Source organism: Macrotis lagotis, chromosome 8 (genome assembly GCF_037893015.1).
Source record: "Macrotis lagotis isolate mMagLag1 chromosome 8, bilby.v1.9.chrom.fasta, whole genome shotgun sequence".
NCBI lineage: Eukaryota > Metazoa > Chordata > Mammalia > Peramelemorphia > Peramelidae > Macrotis > Macrotis lagotis.
In genome coordinates, this window is record NC_133665.1 from 44,031,397 (window position 1) to 44,047,452 (window position 16,056).

At 35.1% G+C, this 16,056-nt stretch overlaps 1 protein-coding gene across 1 annotated transcript; it reads right to left on the reverse strand.

The window, feature by feature from the left end:
* Nucleotides 1-11,770: 11,770 nt before the first annotated feature.
* LOC141494764 (olfactory receptor 13C7-like) lies at nt 11,771-12,700 on the reverse strand. The gene has a single exon (XM_074195959.1). It carries the CDS (start codon nt 12,698-12,700, stop codon nt 11,771-11,773), a length of 930 nt encoding a protein of 309 aa, XP_074052060.1.
* Nucleotides 12,701-16,056: the final 3,356 nt, after the last annotated feature.

Here is a 16,056-nt window from a genome sequence, read left to right on the forward strand (position 1 = left end):
ATGCATAATAACCCATGTTATTAATTGACTTGAATTCCTGGTTGTTTTTAACTATTGTTTAATTGCATTTGAATCAATAACATATGTTAGAAATTTAAGCTTACCTAAGATGTTCTAATAGTCTTTAAAGAATTTTGAAAGTAATAATTTGTATTTTTGAAGATGGCTAGTAGTAAAAAGTTTAGGTATAGAAATTTCTAGATATATATGCAAACTGGGACTAAACTGGTTATTTGCTTTGAGGGAAGAGCACCCATGTAACATGAGGAAGATAAAATAATGATAATTTGAGATTTCTCTGTGGCAATCTCTAGCCAATTGTTATGTGAGAAGTATGAGGATGATAAGTATGGAGATATGGCCTTGTCTCCTTCCTAGCCAGAATGAGATGTTTAGTTATTTTAAACATAGCCAATAACTAAATGGGTTAATTGCAAAAGGTTGATTTAATAAAAAAAAATATGAATTGGGTTATTACATTTTACATCTGAATCTTTTTTATTGCATTTAATTTACAGCACTGTGCTGCGGTACATGAGCAAGAACTGAATTATGATTTTTCCCCCCTGGATTTCTTATAACAAATTACAGCCTGACACACTCTTGGTTTTCAGTGTTTGAGCCACCTGAAACTCTGATTATAGATAATTGCTATATTACAATGCATTGATAATTGATTTGCCTGACATAAGGTATGCTAAAATAGAAAGACAATATGCCATTGAATTCATTTAGCCCTATGGGGTTTGATGTTAAGTGACCTTTGAAAGAACAGCCCTAATCTCAACTGTGGTAGGATTCTCTTTAACAGGCTCTTGCTGTCTCATGAAGTCATTAGTTTCCACAGACTCCATTCTTTTTTTTAGAGAGGAGTTTCCTTCATTTACCTTTTGTAACTCCTTTTTCAATTGGTCAATTCTATTTTTGAAAGAGCTTTCAATTTGACCAATTGAGGTTTTGAGAGAATTATTTTCTTTTTTGCATTTCCCCAATTAAGGATCTGAGAATTATTCTCATTTTGCATTTGTCCAATTGTATTTTCCAATGGTTTTCTTGTTGCAAGGTGATAATCTTCTCTTGGGTTTCTTTTCCCAAATTTTCCAATTGATTTTTAAACTCCTTCCTTATTTCTTTAAGGAAGTCTTTCTGTACTGGAGAATAGATCATATTCTCCTCAGAGGTTCTAGGATTCTCTGAGTTAAGGTCTTTTCCTTCCGAGAATTTTTCTATGGATCCACCTTTCCACTGGCTTTTCTTCATTTTTGCTAAGACCATGTGTTGGGGATGGTCTGGTTCACAGAAGTTTGGTGTTGGGATCCCTAGGGGCTTTACTCACTGAGTGTAATATCTCCAGCTGGCCAGTAGGGGTGCTAGATGATTTGTTCACTGAGTGTAATTTCTCCAGCTGGCCAGTAGGGGATGCTGGTTGCTTTCTCTGGAGAGTCTGTGACCTTGATTGAGACCTTCTCCCTTTTCCTGGAGGCAGTGATTGAAGCTGTTAAATACTTTTGTCTTCAATCAGTGGTGGGCTTTACCCTGGGGTAAGGTCATCCCTCTCCCTATTGTCAGCTGAGTTGGTTCTCCTGCTCACATGCCTGTGCCTGGGGGCAGAAGGCCTGTAATTGTGTTTGTTCAGGGAAGAGGCTTCAGCCAAAATGGAGGCTTGAACTTGGAGTTCCTCAGGACCAGAGGAGCCCAGAGATGATGTCTGCAGCCCTCTTGCACCTGAACTCTCCCCACAGCCCTGCCAGTAAGCTCCCGAGGGTCCGCACCAACACCAATGTGTCTGCTCCTTAGTTGAGTCAAGTCCCCGTGGTCAACCAGGCTCTAGTCCCACTGCTGATCAAGCAGGTCTGGTTCTTGGGCCCTCAAGCTCCCGGGCTGCAGCCCTGCTGCTAATCAGGCTGATCCCCAGCTGACCGACCTTCTTTGCCCAGACTCACCCACAACTGCAGAAGACAAATCCTGAGTACATGTTCTTTCTCCTGGATTTTCTTTCTGGGTTTTGTTGATTGGATTTCTGTTAAAAGGTTTGTTTCATATCATATATGAGTAAAGATTAGGAAATTTTAGAATTGTGCCTGTCTTCTCTCAGACATCTTGCCTGGAATTTTGGGTAGGATTCTCTTAAAGGATTCCCTCACCTGGCTCATTGAAAAGGACTGTATGACTTCATAAGGAACCATGTCCTCGCGTCCCTCTCTGCTCTGCATTAGCAAATTGTCATGATCATTCCAGGTGCATTGTAATAAAATATGAGAGTGAACCACTGGAACTCTTATGTTCTAAATTTTAAATATTAGGCAAGTATTTTTGTCTTGGCCTTTTATTAGTGTATATTTTTGAACTGCTTCAAAAGAGAGCCATTCTTCAACAGTATTTTTGTCTTGGCCTTTTATTAGTGTATATTTTTGAACTGCTTCAAAAGAGAGCCATTCTTCAACTAGAATTTTGTTCATTCTAAATATGGCCAAAACAAAATAGAAAATTCTGTTGCAAATTACCTTTTGGACATGCAGTTTTCAAATGCTTTTTCAGTACATTTATTTATACTGTTTTAGAGCTTTTGTTTATCAATTGACAAATCTGTGTTATGTTGGAACCCATGTTCTTTTTTTTTAGAAAGATTTTATTTATTTTGAATTTTGCAATTTTTTTCCTAATCATGCTTCCCTTCCCCCACCCAAAAGAGAAGGCAGTTTGGTAGTCTTTACATTGTTTCCATGGTATATATTGATCAAAGTTAAATGTGTTGAGAGAGGAATCACATCCTTAAGGAAGAAACATAAAGTATGATATATAGCAGAATTACACAATATGATAACATTTAAAAAAATTAAAGGTAAATGTCACAATTCTTTCTCAGGATACAGATGGCATTCTCCATCACAGATACCCTCAAACTGTGCCTGATTAGTGCCCTGTTGGTATGAGCAAGTCGATTATGAATGATCATCACTCCCATGTTGCTGTTAGGGTGTACAGTGTTCTTCTGGTTTTGCTCATCTTGCTCAAAATCAGTTCATGCAAATCCTTTCAGGCTTCCCTGAATTCCCATTCCTTCTGGTTTCTAATAGAACAATACTGTTACATCACATACCTATACCATAATTTATTAAGCCATTCCCCAATTGATAGACATTCACTCAATTTCCAATTCTTTGCCACCACAGAGTTGCTATGAATATTTTTCTGCAAGTGATGTTTTTATCCTTTATCATAAGCTCTTCAGGGTATAGACCACGTAGTGATATTGCCAGATCAAAGGGTAAGCACATTTTTGTTCCTTTTGGGTATAATTCCAAATTGCTCCAGGAAAGTTGAGTGAGTTCACAGTTCCACCAACAATGTGTTAGTGTATCAGATTTCCCACATTCCTTCCAACATTGATTATAGTCCTTTTTTGTCCTATTGACCAGTCTGAGAGGAGTGAGGTGGTACCTCAGAGATGCTTTAATTTACATTTCTCTAATAAGTAATGATGTAAAGCAATTTTTCATATGACTATGGATCACTTTGATTTCCTCATCTGTAAATTGCCATTGCATATTCTTTGACCATTTGTCAATTGGGGAATGGCTTTTTTTTTTTGAAATTTTGACTCAGTTCTCTGTATATTTTAGAAATGAGTCCTTTGTCAGAAATACTAGTTGTAAAATCTTGTTTCCCAATTTACTACATTTCTTTTGATCTTGATTACAGTTGTTTTGTCTGTGGAAAAGCATTGTAATTTAACGTAATCAAAATTATCTAGTTTGTTTTTAGTGCTCTTCTCCATCTTTTCCTTGGTCATAAACTACTTCTCTTCCCATAGATCTGACAGGTAAACTACTCCTTGATCTTCCAGTTTGCTTATAATATTACTATTTATGTTTAAATCCTGTATACATTTGGATCTTATCTTAATATAGGGTGTGAGGTGTTGGTCTAATCTAAGTTTCTTCCATACTAACTTCCAATTTTCCCAACAGTTTTTAATCAAAGAGAGAGTTTTTATCCCAATAGCTGGACTCTTTGGGTTTATCAAACAGCAGATTACTATAATCATTTTCTGCTATTACACCTAGTCTATTCCACTGATCCACCACTCTATTTCTTAGCCAATACCAGACAATTTTGATAATTGATGTTTTATAATATAATTTTAGATCTGATAGGGCTAAGCCACCTTCTTTTGCACTTTTTTTCATCAAATCCTTGGAGATTCTTGACTTTTTATTTCTCCATATGAATTTACTTATAATTTTTTCTAACTCAAAGTAATTTTTTCGAATTCTTATTGGTAGGGCACTAAACAGGTAATTTTATTTTGGTAGAATTTTCATTTTTATTATATTTGCTCAGCTTATCCATGGGCAGTTGATATTTGCCCAGTTATTTAAAACTGATTTTATATGTGTGAGAAGTGTTTTTGCAATTGTTTTCAAAAAGTTTCTGAGTCTGTCTTGGCCAGTAGACTCCCAGTTGTTTTATATTGTCTGAAGTTACTCTTTACAGCTCTTTCATCTGCATATTGCTAGGCATATATAGAAATGTTTAGGATTTATGAGAGTTTATTTTATATCTTGTGACCTTGCTAAAGTTGCTAATTATTTCTAGTAGTTTTTTAGATGATTTTTTGGGATTCTCTAGATATACTATCATATCATCTGCAAAGAGTGAGAGTTTTGTCTGTTCCTTCCTAATTCTAATTTGTTTAATTTCTTTTTCATCTCTTATTGCTGAGGCTAACATTTCTAATAGGACATTGAATAGTAGTGGTGATAATGGACGTCCTTGTTTCACCCCTGATTTTATTGGGAATGCCTCAAGCCTATCCCTGTTGCATATAATGCTTGTTGATGATTTCAGATAGATACTTCTTATTATTCTAAGGAACAATTCATTTATTCCTACAACTCTCTGTGTTTTTAGTAGGAATGGGTGCTGTATTTTGTCAAAAGTTTTTCAGCATTTATTGATATAATCATATGATTTCTGATAGGTTTGTTATTGATATAATTAATTATACTGACAGTTTTCCTAATATTGAACCAACCCTGCATTTCTGGGATAAAGCCTACTTGGTCATAATGTATTATCCTAGTGATAACTTGTAGTCATTGTGCTAAGATTTTATTTAAGAGTTTTGCATCTATTTTCATAAAGAAGATAGGTCTATAATTTTCTTTCTCTTTTAACTCTTCCTGGTTTAGGTATCAGCATCATATTGGTATCGTAGAAAGATTTAGGCAGAGTCCTGTCTTCACTTATTTTTCCAAAGAATTTATATAGAATTTGAACCAGTTATTCTGTAAATGTTTGATAGAATTCACTTGTTAATATATTTGGCCCTGGAGATTTTTTTCTTAGGGAAGTTCAATATTGGCTTGTTGAATTTCTTTTTTCTGAGATAGGGTTATTTAGATATTTAATTTCCTCTTAATTTAACCTGGGCAAATTATATTTTTGTAAATATTCATCCATTTAAATTAGATTATCAAATTTATTGGCATAGAGTTGGGCAAAATAATTCTGAGTTATTACTTTAATTTCCTCCTCATTTTGTGGTGAGTTCACCGTTTTCATTTGTGATACTAGCAATTTGGTTTTCTTTTTTCTTTTTTAAATCAAATTGAGTAGATATTTATCAATTTTATTAGTATTTTCATAAAACCAGCTCTTGGTTTTATTTATTAGTTCAATAGTTTTCTTGCTTTCAGTTTTATTAATTTCTCCTTTAATTTTTAGAATTTCCAATTTGGTATGTAACTGGGGTTTTTTAATTTGTTCTTTTTCTAACTTTTTAGTTACATATTTTAGTTTATTGATTTTCTTTTTCTCTATTTTATTTATAAAAGCATTTAAAGATATATTATATCCCCTGACAGCCACCTTGATTGTATCCCATAGGTTTCATTATTGTCATTATCTAGGATAAAATAATTAATTCTTTCTATAATTTGTTGTTTGATCCACTCATTCTTTAAAATGAGGTTATTTAGTTTCCAATTAGTTTTGGGTCTGTATTTCCCTGGACCAATATTACATGTGATTTTTATTGCATTATGATCTGGGGAAGATGTATTCACTATTCATCCCTTTCTGCAATTGAATATTAGGTTTTTATGTCCTAGTACATGGTCAATTTTTGTGTAAGTGCCATGTACTGCAGAAAAGAAAGTATATTCTTTTCTATCCCCATTCAATTTCTAGGTTTTCTAACAATCTGCTTACTTCCTTAACTTCCTTCTTGTTTTTTTATGGTTAGATTTATCTAAATCTGAGAGTGGGAGGTTGAGGTGTCCCACTAGTAGTTTTGCTGTCTATGTCTTCCTATAACTCTTTCAATTTCTCCTCTAAGAATTTGGATGCTATACCATTGAGTGCATACATATTTAGTATTGAATTTACTTTATTATCTATGGTACCTTATAGGAGGATATAGTTTCCTTCCTTATCTCTTTTAACACTCTATATTTTGCAGCTTCTTTGTCTGAGATAAGGATTGCTACCCCTGCTTTTTTCTCTTCAGCTGAAGCAACATATATTTTGTTCCAATCTTTTATGTTTAATCTATATGTATTTCTCTGCTTCAAAAGAGTTTCTTGTAAGCAACATATTGTAGAATTCTGGTTTTTATCCACTCTACTATTTGCTTCAGTTTTATGAGGGAGTTCATTCCTTTCACATTCAAAGTTATAATTACTAACTTTTGATTGCCCTCCATGTTATCTTCCCTCTGTTTGGATTTCCCCCTTTTTCCCCTTTATCTATATTCCCTGGTATTTTTTTTCCTGAATACCACCACCTTTGGTTTGCCTTCCTTTATCCAGGCCCCCCCCTCTCCTTTTTTTCCCTTTTCCCTTTGCACCTTCTACTTTCTATTTCTTCTGTTGGTTCCCCCTTTCTCCCCCTCCCCTTTTCCCTTTTTACCACTTTAAAGGCAAGATAAGTTGCTTAACTGAGTGTATATATGTTAATTTTAAGCCAATCTGATGAGAGTAAGATTCAGTCAGTTCTCATCTCCTCCCTTATTTCCCTCTATTGGAATAAGTCCTTTCTTCATCTTAAAGTAATGAGATTTACCTCATTCAGTCTCCTACATCCTCCCATCTCTTTACTGTCTTCCTTTTTAAGGAGGTATTGTTTTTAAATCCTTCTATCTGAGTCACAGAATGTCATAGAGTAACATAGAGTGTCCATCACTTTTGGCTAAGTATATTCTCTCTAATAGAATTACAGTTTTTGAGAGTTATTAGAATCTTTCTCCAAGATATGGATATAGCCAGTTTCATCTTATTGGATAGCAGGTCTTCCCCCTTTTTTTACCCTCCCTTTTTTTTTAACCTTTTCATATTTCTCTTGATTCTCCTGTTTGAATTCCAAATTTTCTATTAAGCTCTAATCTTTTCATCAGGAAAATTTGGAAGTCTCATATCTCATTAAATGTCTATCTTTTGCCCTGGAAGAGAAGGCTCAGTTTTTGACAGATAATGAATTCTTGGCTACATTCTAAGCTCCCTTGCTTTTTGGAATATTGCATTCTAGGACTTTTGATCCTTTAATGTTAATGCTGCCAGTTCCTGTGTAATCCTTACTGTGTGTGGCTCCTTGATATCTAAATTGTTTCTTTCTGGATGCTTGCAGCATTTTCTCTCTCTCTCTCTCTCTCTCTCTCTCTCTCTCTCTCTCTCTCTCTCGTTTTTGCAAGGCAAATGGGGTTGTGGCTTGCCCAGGGCCACACAGCTAGGGAATTATTAAGTGTCTGAGGCCAGATTTGAACTCAGGTACTCCTGACTCCAGGGCTGGTACTCTACCCACTGCACCACCTAGCTGCCCCTGGATTTTCTCTTTTTTCTGATGGTTCTGGAATTTAGTCACAATATTCCTTGGTGTTTTCATTTTGGGATCCCTTTCCAGAGGGGATTTATGTGTTCTTTCAATAACTATTTTGCCCTCTTGTTCCATGATATCAGGGCAGTTTTCTATTACTAAATCCTGTAATATTGAGTCCATGCTTTTTTTTTCTCTTCAATGTTTTCAGGAAGACCAATAATTCTTAGGTTATTTCTCCTGGATCTATTCTTGAGGACAGTGGTTTTGCTGATGAGGCATTTTACATTTTCTTCTTTTTTTTCAGTTTTTTGGTTTTGTTTAACAGATTCTTGTTATCTCATGAAGTCATTGGTTTCCATATAAATTCTCTTTTTAGAGAAGAATTTTCTTCATTTACTTTTTTCAACTCCTTTTCCAATTTGTCAGTTCTGTTTTTGTAAGAATTTTCCATTTGACCAATTGAGCTTTTGAGAGAATTATTCTGTTTTTGCATGTGTCCAATTGTATTTTCCAAGGATTTGTTTTCTTGTTGCAAGGTGTTAATCTTCTCTTGGCTTTTTTTCCCAAATTTTCCAATTGATTTTTAAACTCCTTCCTGATTTCTTCAAGGAAGTCTTTCTGTGCTGAAGGTGAAATCATAATCTCCTCAGAGGTTCTATGTCTCTCTGAGTTAGGGCCTTATCCTTCTAGGAGTTTTTCTATTTTTGCTGGCTTTTTCTTATTTTTCAAAGATCTTGTGTTGGGGAAGGGACTGGCTCACACAGATTTGGTGTTGGGTCCCCAGAGACTTTACTCACTGGGTTTAGTAACTCCACGTGGGCTGCACAGTAGGGGGTGCTAGAGGCTTTGCTCACTGAGTTTAATAACCCCACCTGGTCAGTAGGGGGTGATAGAGACTGGAACTCACCCTTCAGCCCTTCAGGTAAGCACCAGACTAACAGTCCCATTTCCAGGCTTCCACTCTCTAGTTGTTTCTTGGAATGGTTACCACAGTGAAAGTCACTGGAGCTGATCATAGTTTACTCCAGCTCTCACCCCTCCCTGGCTGGCTCTCTGTGCCCAACTCACCCATGATCCCCAAATACAGACCTTGAGGTAGGTGTTCTCCTAGCTTCTCATTCTGGGTTTTGTTGATCGGATTTCTATTAAGAGTGTGTTTCATATTATATATGTGGGAAGATCAGGAGACCTTAGCACAGGGCCTGGCTTCTTTCCGCCATCTTGGTCAGAAGGGAACCCATGTTCTTATAAAAGGTATTTTGATACTGAGTTGGTATCATAAAATATAATTCTTGACCCTTATAGACCTTCTAGTTTTTTCCCTAATTATCGGACCTCTGTTAAATAACCTTCTCTGTTACAATATCTCTTGGTTTTGCTTGATAAATGTCTTCCTACTAGTTTTATTTCTCTAGCTTTATATCTCCAAGACCAGCCTTTGCAGGATGCCAACCAGCTTTGCCAGCCAATTATTTTCTGGACCCTGCCTCAATGAAGTACATACTGTAATGTGTTCATCTCCAAATGAAATGTAAATTGACTACCACCTACTCTTGAGATGTAAATTGACTACCATGGAAAAATTACAAAGAATTATGATTGTAACAGAAACAAAATTTGTAATCTTAAAGGCTGCTAATCATGTCCAATTGGGTGGAAATCCTCATTCTTGATGTAAAATTTGCATCTTGATCTCCTTAGGCTTTACCTTCTACCAATTCCAGATCCAGTAAGTGATGAGAGGCAAAACATAAAAACCTGGGTTGGACTCCCAATCAGGGCCACAGTCTTATCTGACCTCCTGCCCAGCCAACACTGCTTGGTTCTTCCTTTGTCTTTCCCTCTCTTCCTCTCTCTCTCTCTACCTATCCCTTCCTATGTGTTGTAACTTCTTTTAATACATTTTTGTTTTATTTTCACCCTTGCTTTCCTGAGTCTGAATAATCATTCCTCATAGGCAGAATCAAACTCAAGTAGCTAGTAGCTACAATTCCATTCAAATTCACAATTGTGGTTATTAACTGTGTATTTCCCACCTTCCTATTTTCCCCTTGTCTCTCTCTCTCTCTCTTTCTCATTTTCTCTTTTTATTCCTATCCAGTTCTTATAGTGTACTCTATGCACTGAATCAAGTTCTTTGAGTGTGGGTTTTGTGTTATATCTCTTTATAAAATATATCACATTGCCTAGCAATACTAAGGTATTTAAGTTTTTGTGGTTGACAGTCGTGTTCTTTGAAAATACATTTAAAGTCATATTCATATTAACTTGAGACTTTACTATTGTGCATAAATCTAATTTCACTTTGTTATATGTATTTGTATAGCCAGTTATTTTCTTGGTATTCTTAAATAGTGCTTCTATATCATGCATACTCTGCCAAATATAGGGGCAATGATCTTTCCTTGAAGGTGCTACTAGCATGAAGGGTTATCCAGTAAGTCCAGTCAAGAGAATTCTGTGCTTTGAAAATAGAAAGATCAATTATTTTCCTGGGGCAAACATACTCTGCAAAGGCCAATGGTGTAGGAAGACATGAGAATTGTGGTCTTATTGAAAAATGCTAAGTGGTTACTCTTTTAAAATATTTTCTGATAGATTTTGGAGAGCAGAAAAATAATCTTTTCTATCATTGTCAGGAGAATTATGATTTTATATTGATTAATATAATATGAATAATGAACTTAATAATAATAATTTAGTTTATAGAAATCCTTTTCATGATCAGAAACTCTGGTCCTGGCAAGCAGAATAATTTATCAAATCATATCAAGTATGTCTTTAATCCTTGACCTGCACTTGCCTATATTAAAGGAAGTGAGTTAGTGAACTATATACTATATCCAAGCAAAAATAATATATACCCCTAAGTCTATACAATCAACTTTGCTATTCCCACAGGATTTCAAGACATTAATGTTGTCCTACTTGGATAGTCATGACTGTGGTAATAGTTGTATTGTCTTACACTGGTAGTCTTGTCCCAGGATGATCACTGAAGTCCCCAAACTGAGTGTTTTATGATACACCTTCCCTTATGATTATCTATATAATATCTACCTGAACTAAGCAAAGGGGAGGATCTCCAATCAGGAGAAATTACATGATTTGCAAATTGGTTCTTTACAATGAAAGTAATTAATTAAACAGCCACCTGATTATTGGCACTCTGTTTTTGACCTGCTTTGTCACACTCGTATTAGGGCCTGAATTGGTTAAAAAAAATTTAACACCTTCAAATATTTAGTTTGCTCAGGTTTGTGGAAAATCAAAGCTAGGTCTGAGAACCTGCGGACTAATGACACTTTTTATTCAACAATATTTCTTCTTAAACACAGATTTTTCATTCTATCAGCAAGTAATGGAAGCCCCTTTAGGACAACTATATAGTGATACATAAGGAAGAAAAGGCAAAGGAGTATAGAGCATCATTTTCCATTACTCCATTTTCTGGAGTAAGGAACTTTATCCTAATGAAAAAAATGGGTAGAAGTACAGGAATCAGACATATTTTGAGGTTTTAAAAACAATAGTTGGAGAGTCTGAAGGGTACATTGTTACATAATCCCAAGATATTAAAATATTATGAGGAAGGCTTTCAAACATTGTATAAATATTCTATATTTGACTTTGGGGAAAAAGGTGGAAAAGAATTAATCAGTGAGCATTTATTAAGAAATTTCATGTACCAATTAGTATGCTAGGTTCTGAAGATAAAATGCTAAAGATTCATATTCACAATGAGTTAACTATCCATTATAAAGAATCTTTCTAAAGGTTCTAAGAATTCTATTTAATGAAAAACATACAACAAGGGAAATAACCTAATGGGATTGTAATGGACATGGATGGAGGAATGGATACCATTATTTATTATAATGTCAATGATTTCTGATGATGAATCCTCTGTTCTTGTAATGGAAATATAAAACAAAAAACCATGGTGCATGATTCATGTTCTATTAGAGAGTATCACTTTTTGTACTGCTGCCTTTACCTCCTTGTTCCTCAGACTGTAGATAATGGGATTCAGCATGGAAGTCACTGCACCATAGAATAAGGCAATCAATTTGTCTGAATCTGGGTCCTTTGCCTTGGGTTTGGAGTACATGAAGAGAATGGTGCCATAAAATATGATGACTACAGTCAAATGTGCTGAACAGGTAGAAAAGGCTTTCTTTCTCCCTTCAGCTGAGTTGACTCTTATTATAGTGGCAAGGATAAACACATATGAGATGAAAATGAGCAGCATTGGAGTCATTGTGACCAGCATAACTGCTATCATCATGACAAGTGCATTGAGGGAAATGTCCACGCAGGCCAACTTCAGAACAGCCAAGATTTCACAAAAGAAATGATCAATGATGTTATTACCACAGAAGGAAAGTCTCAATGCAAGAATTGTTTGCAGTAATGAATTTATGCTTCCAACTATCCAACTCAGGGCTGCCAAATACACACAGACTCTCATATTCATGATGATTGTATATCTTAGGGGATTGCAAATGGCCACATAGCGGTCATAGGCCATCATGGCCAGTAAAACACATTCTGTGGTTCCCAAAGCATGAGTTAGGTACATTTGCAAGGCACATCCTGGGAAAGATATGGTTTTTCTGACTGATAGGAAATTGACCAACATTAAGGGAACAAAGGAGGATGTACCAAAGATGTCCATGAGGGAGAGATTACTAAGGAAGAAATACATGGGGGTGTGAAGATTGGAATCCAGAATACTCAATACAATGAGAGAGGAGTTCCCTAGCAGAATGACCAAATATATCCCCAGGCACAACACAAAGAGAGTAATCTCAACATTGTGATGCTTAGAAAGTCCCAGCAGAATGAATTCCAGAACAACAGTCTGATTTGCCCCATTCATTCTCTTAATCATCTTTTACTTTTAACATTAAGAATTCTGAGAAACACTCAGATTATTCACATACCTTTTACTATTTGTGGTATGGGTAAAGTGTCCAAAATAGGGTTAGATCTGTTTGCATTTTGCCTCCTCATTTTGAACATCCCAAATGCATATCTGTGAAGTGAGGATTCTGTTGTACAATGCATGAATGCAAAGTCATTCCTGTCCTAGATCTAATACCTCCCTGCTCCTGCTCCTAAATGCTACCACTACTATGGATCTGGGCAAATCAAAAAACATAAATACTCAAATAGAAAATTCAATAAGATGAAAAAAATGAGTATCTTCACTCATTCTCATAGTTTAGCTGCTTAGGCATTGGATGGGGCAGCTGCTAGGAGGAGAAAAGATTTTTTTTTTCTTTTTTGGTTAAGATTTTCTAATCTGATTTAGAAAGTCTTGATATACCAGGCACCTATGATAGTGTACATCCCTTTCTGCTACAGATGCAGATAATCCAGGAGTAGAATCCTTCAATTTCAAAGCCTCATCATAAATATTATTTGACAGCTCCAGTCATGTGAGTGCTGAAAAATCATTGACACAATTCTAGCTTTCTAGGAAAATGAGCATTATTTCTGCAATGAGAAAAAAGGAGCAAATAATTAAGTTAATTGATTGGCCCTTCCGATCTTCATCAATTCCAACATTATTTTATTGAAAAGAACTATAATTGGTAAAGTAATCACTATATGATACACCTTGGGACAAATATCAAGAAAGATGCCATTAAATTCATTTTTAAGGAAAAATCATTGGAAAACAGGTAAGTCCTTAAATTTTGGAGCACCATATCTTTTTGGGGACTATGGGTCAATGGGTAGCCAAGACTTGAAAATATATCACTCACTGATGGCTGGTTAGGGGAGGAACTCACTTGGGTCTCTTCTTAGAGGGATGAAGAGAAGGAAGGAGAAAAGAAGCACTATGTAATAGCTTTCTTTCTAATTTAAGGAATTTTTATAGTTAGTCTCAGCCCCACCATTCACTAGTTGTTCATTCTTGATAAATTCTTTTCATTCCACTTTAACCATTTCATTCTATTTCAAAAAATGAAATGCCCAGTTCTATTTTTTCAAGTAATTGCTTTTCTTCCTCCTATTTCTTACACTAAAAAATCTGGAAAGAATAAGAAAAACAAGACTTTTTAACTCAGAAACAGTCAGACAAATTCTCACAGTGTTTGTACCCCCCCCAAAATCTGTGCTTTATATTTAGATCATTGCCTGTCTTCCTACAGATGGGTAGCATTCTTTACTATGGCTCCCTAGAAATCACACTGTTTAGAGTTTAGCATCTTCAAGTCTTTAAGGTCCCTTCTAACTTTGGTAATGAATGAGCTTGTAAATGCTGACTTGATTTTCTTAGTTTTAACAAGCACTTGGAAAGAAGTTTGTTTAAATGTTTAACTTAACCATTACACCCTATGTAAATATTTAAGTAGAAAAAGAGAGGTCAGTTAATATCTTTTGAAAAAGTAGAAAGAATTGAAAAATATTTGAACAGAAGTGCATTTTCATTTCCCACATATTTTTAGATATTGAGAAGAAGCAATTAGTGTCTAATCAGTTGACAGTTTTTGTGGGTGACATTTTTAATTTTTGGTTTGAACATTTAGATTTTTTTCCCATTGATTTTGTGGGAATTTTTATGTCTCCAAAACACTTAACCTGTGCTTTTCTTCTTATTTGCTGAGAAAGATTGTCTTTGAATTAAATTCTTATGATATCTTGTAATAAATGTAGTCACTCTTATCTTTCTAAAATAGTTCATTTATATAGCACTTTAGCAAGTATATTCCTTACAAGATCTTTGTGAGGTAAGAAGATGAGGAATGCAATCTTTTTATAGATGAGGAAACCTAGGTCCAGTGAAGTTAAATGATTTCTAAAGTACTTTCACAACCTAGTACAATTGCAGTCTCTATTTTATAGCTCATTAAACTCAGACACAAGATTAAATGACCTTCCCAACATTACACCAGAAATAGATATGAGTCAGAAATAGAACTTAGGTAGTCTGATTCTCAAAACAGTGGACTTTGAAACACAGCCCTTAGCCTATTAATGCCATCTTGAAAAGCAAATATAAAATTCTGTGTTTTAGCATTCAAAGCTCTTTATAATTTGTAACTACTCTTACTACACATTCCTCCTCTACATGCCCATCCACAGTATATGCCTTTCCTGTCTTTTTACACTTTATACCAATCTCTCCCATAGTTTACAATTCAATTATTCTGGTATCATTGCTGATTCTTAATTAAGACATTAAGACTTCCAAACAAACAGACTCCCAAATTTTCATTTCCTATCTCTCATGCCTCTTTATCTCTACCTTTTGGTTTCCCTAGCTTCCCTCAAGCCTCAGGTAAAATCTTATCTTCTACGGAAAGCATTTCATGATCCTCCCTTAATTCTAGTGCCTTCCCTTTATTGATTATTTCCAATATAGTACACATATATCTTGTTTGGACATAGTTGTTTGCATGTTATCTCCTCCATTAGACTATGAGTAACTTAAGAGGAGAGATTGTCTTTTCTCTTCTTTATATCTTTTATATTTAAAAAATGCCTGGTTGAGAGTGGGCACTTGATAAATGCTTATTGACTTTTCTAAATAATGAAAATCAGGTTTCCTTTAAATTTTATTTCTCTTGGGATCATTTTTGCATATTTTCAAGATGGCAGGCCATAGCTGGAGGTACAATCTGTGACTATTTAATAGAAAGTTTCTCCTCTATTCTGAGGTGGTTGAGCCTTGTGCCCAAATTCATCTCACCATATATTGCCCTTTAGTGGACTGAGCCCATTCATAATTTACATAGCTCACATTTATATGGGGTGTCACCGTTTATAAAGAGCTAACTCTTATGAGTTAGGGAAGACAAATGACCTACCTATGGATGTGTAATAAGTGGTAAAGGAAAGTCCTATATTTAGGTCCTCAGGAAGAATTTAAAGATCCTGTACTCCAAAAGGAATCCTTGGTTGCTGTTCATTCATTAGTTTAGTCATTCAACAATGACTCTTATTCAGGGCTTTTATTCAGGGTTTACCAGAATGTAAGATATAAATATTAAGAAGAGTGGGAAATACAAAAATGAATAAGCCATGACTCTTGCCCTCACTGAGTTCATAGACTAATAAAAGTAAGATAGCAAAGTGTTGTAGTGGAGAGAGTTCAGAACCAGAGTCAGAAAACCTACCTTATTCTTGTAACTCTCTTCCAATTCTAATCTTGTTTGCCATATAATGGTTGTATTAATTGAATTAATGAGCATTCAGCATATCTAGCTACCTCTAAATCCTTCA

Coding starts and splice junctions, on each gene's coding strand:
- LOC141494764 (XM_074195959.1), bottom strand. CDS start 12,700: ATGAATGGGGCAAATCAGACTGTTGTTCTGGAATTCATTCTGCTGGGA.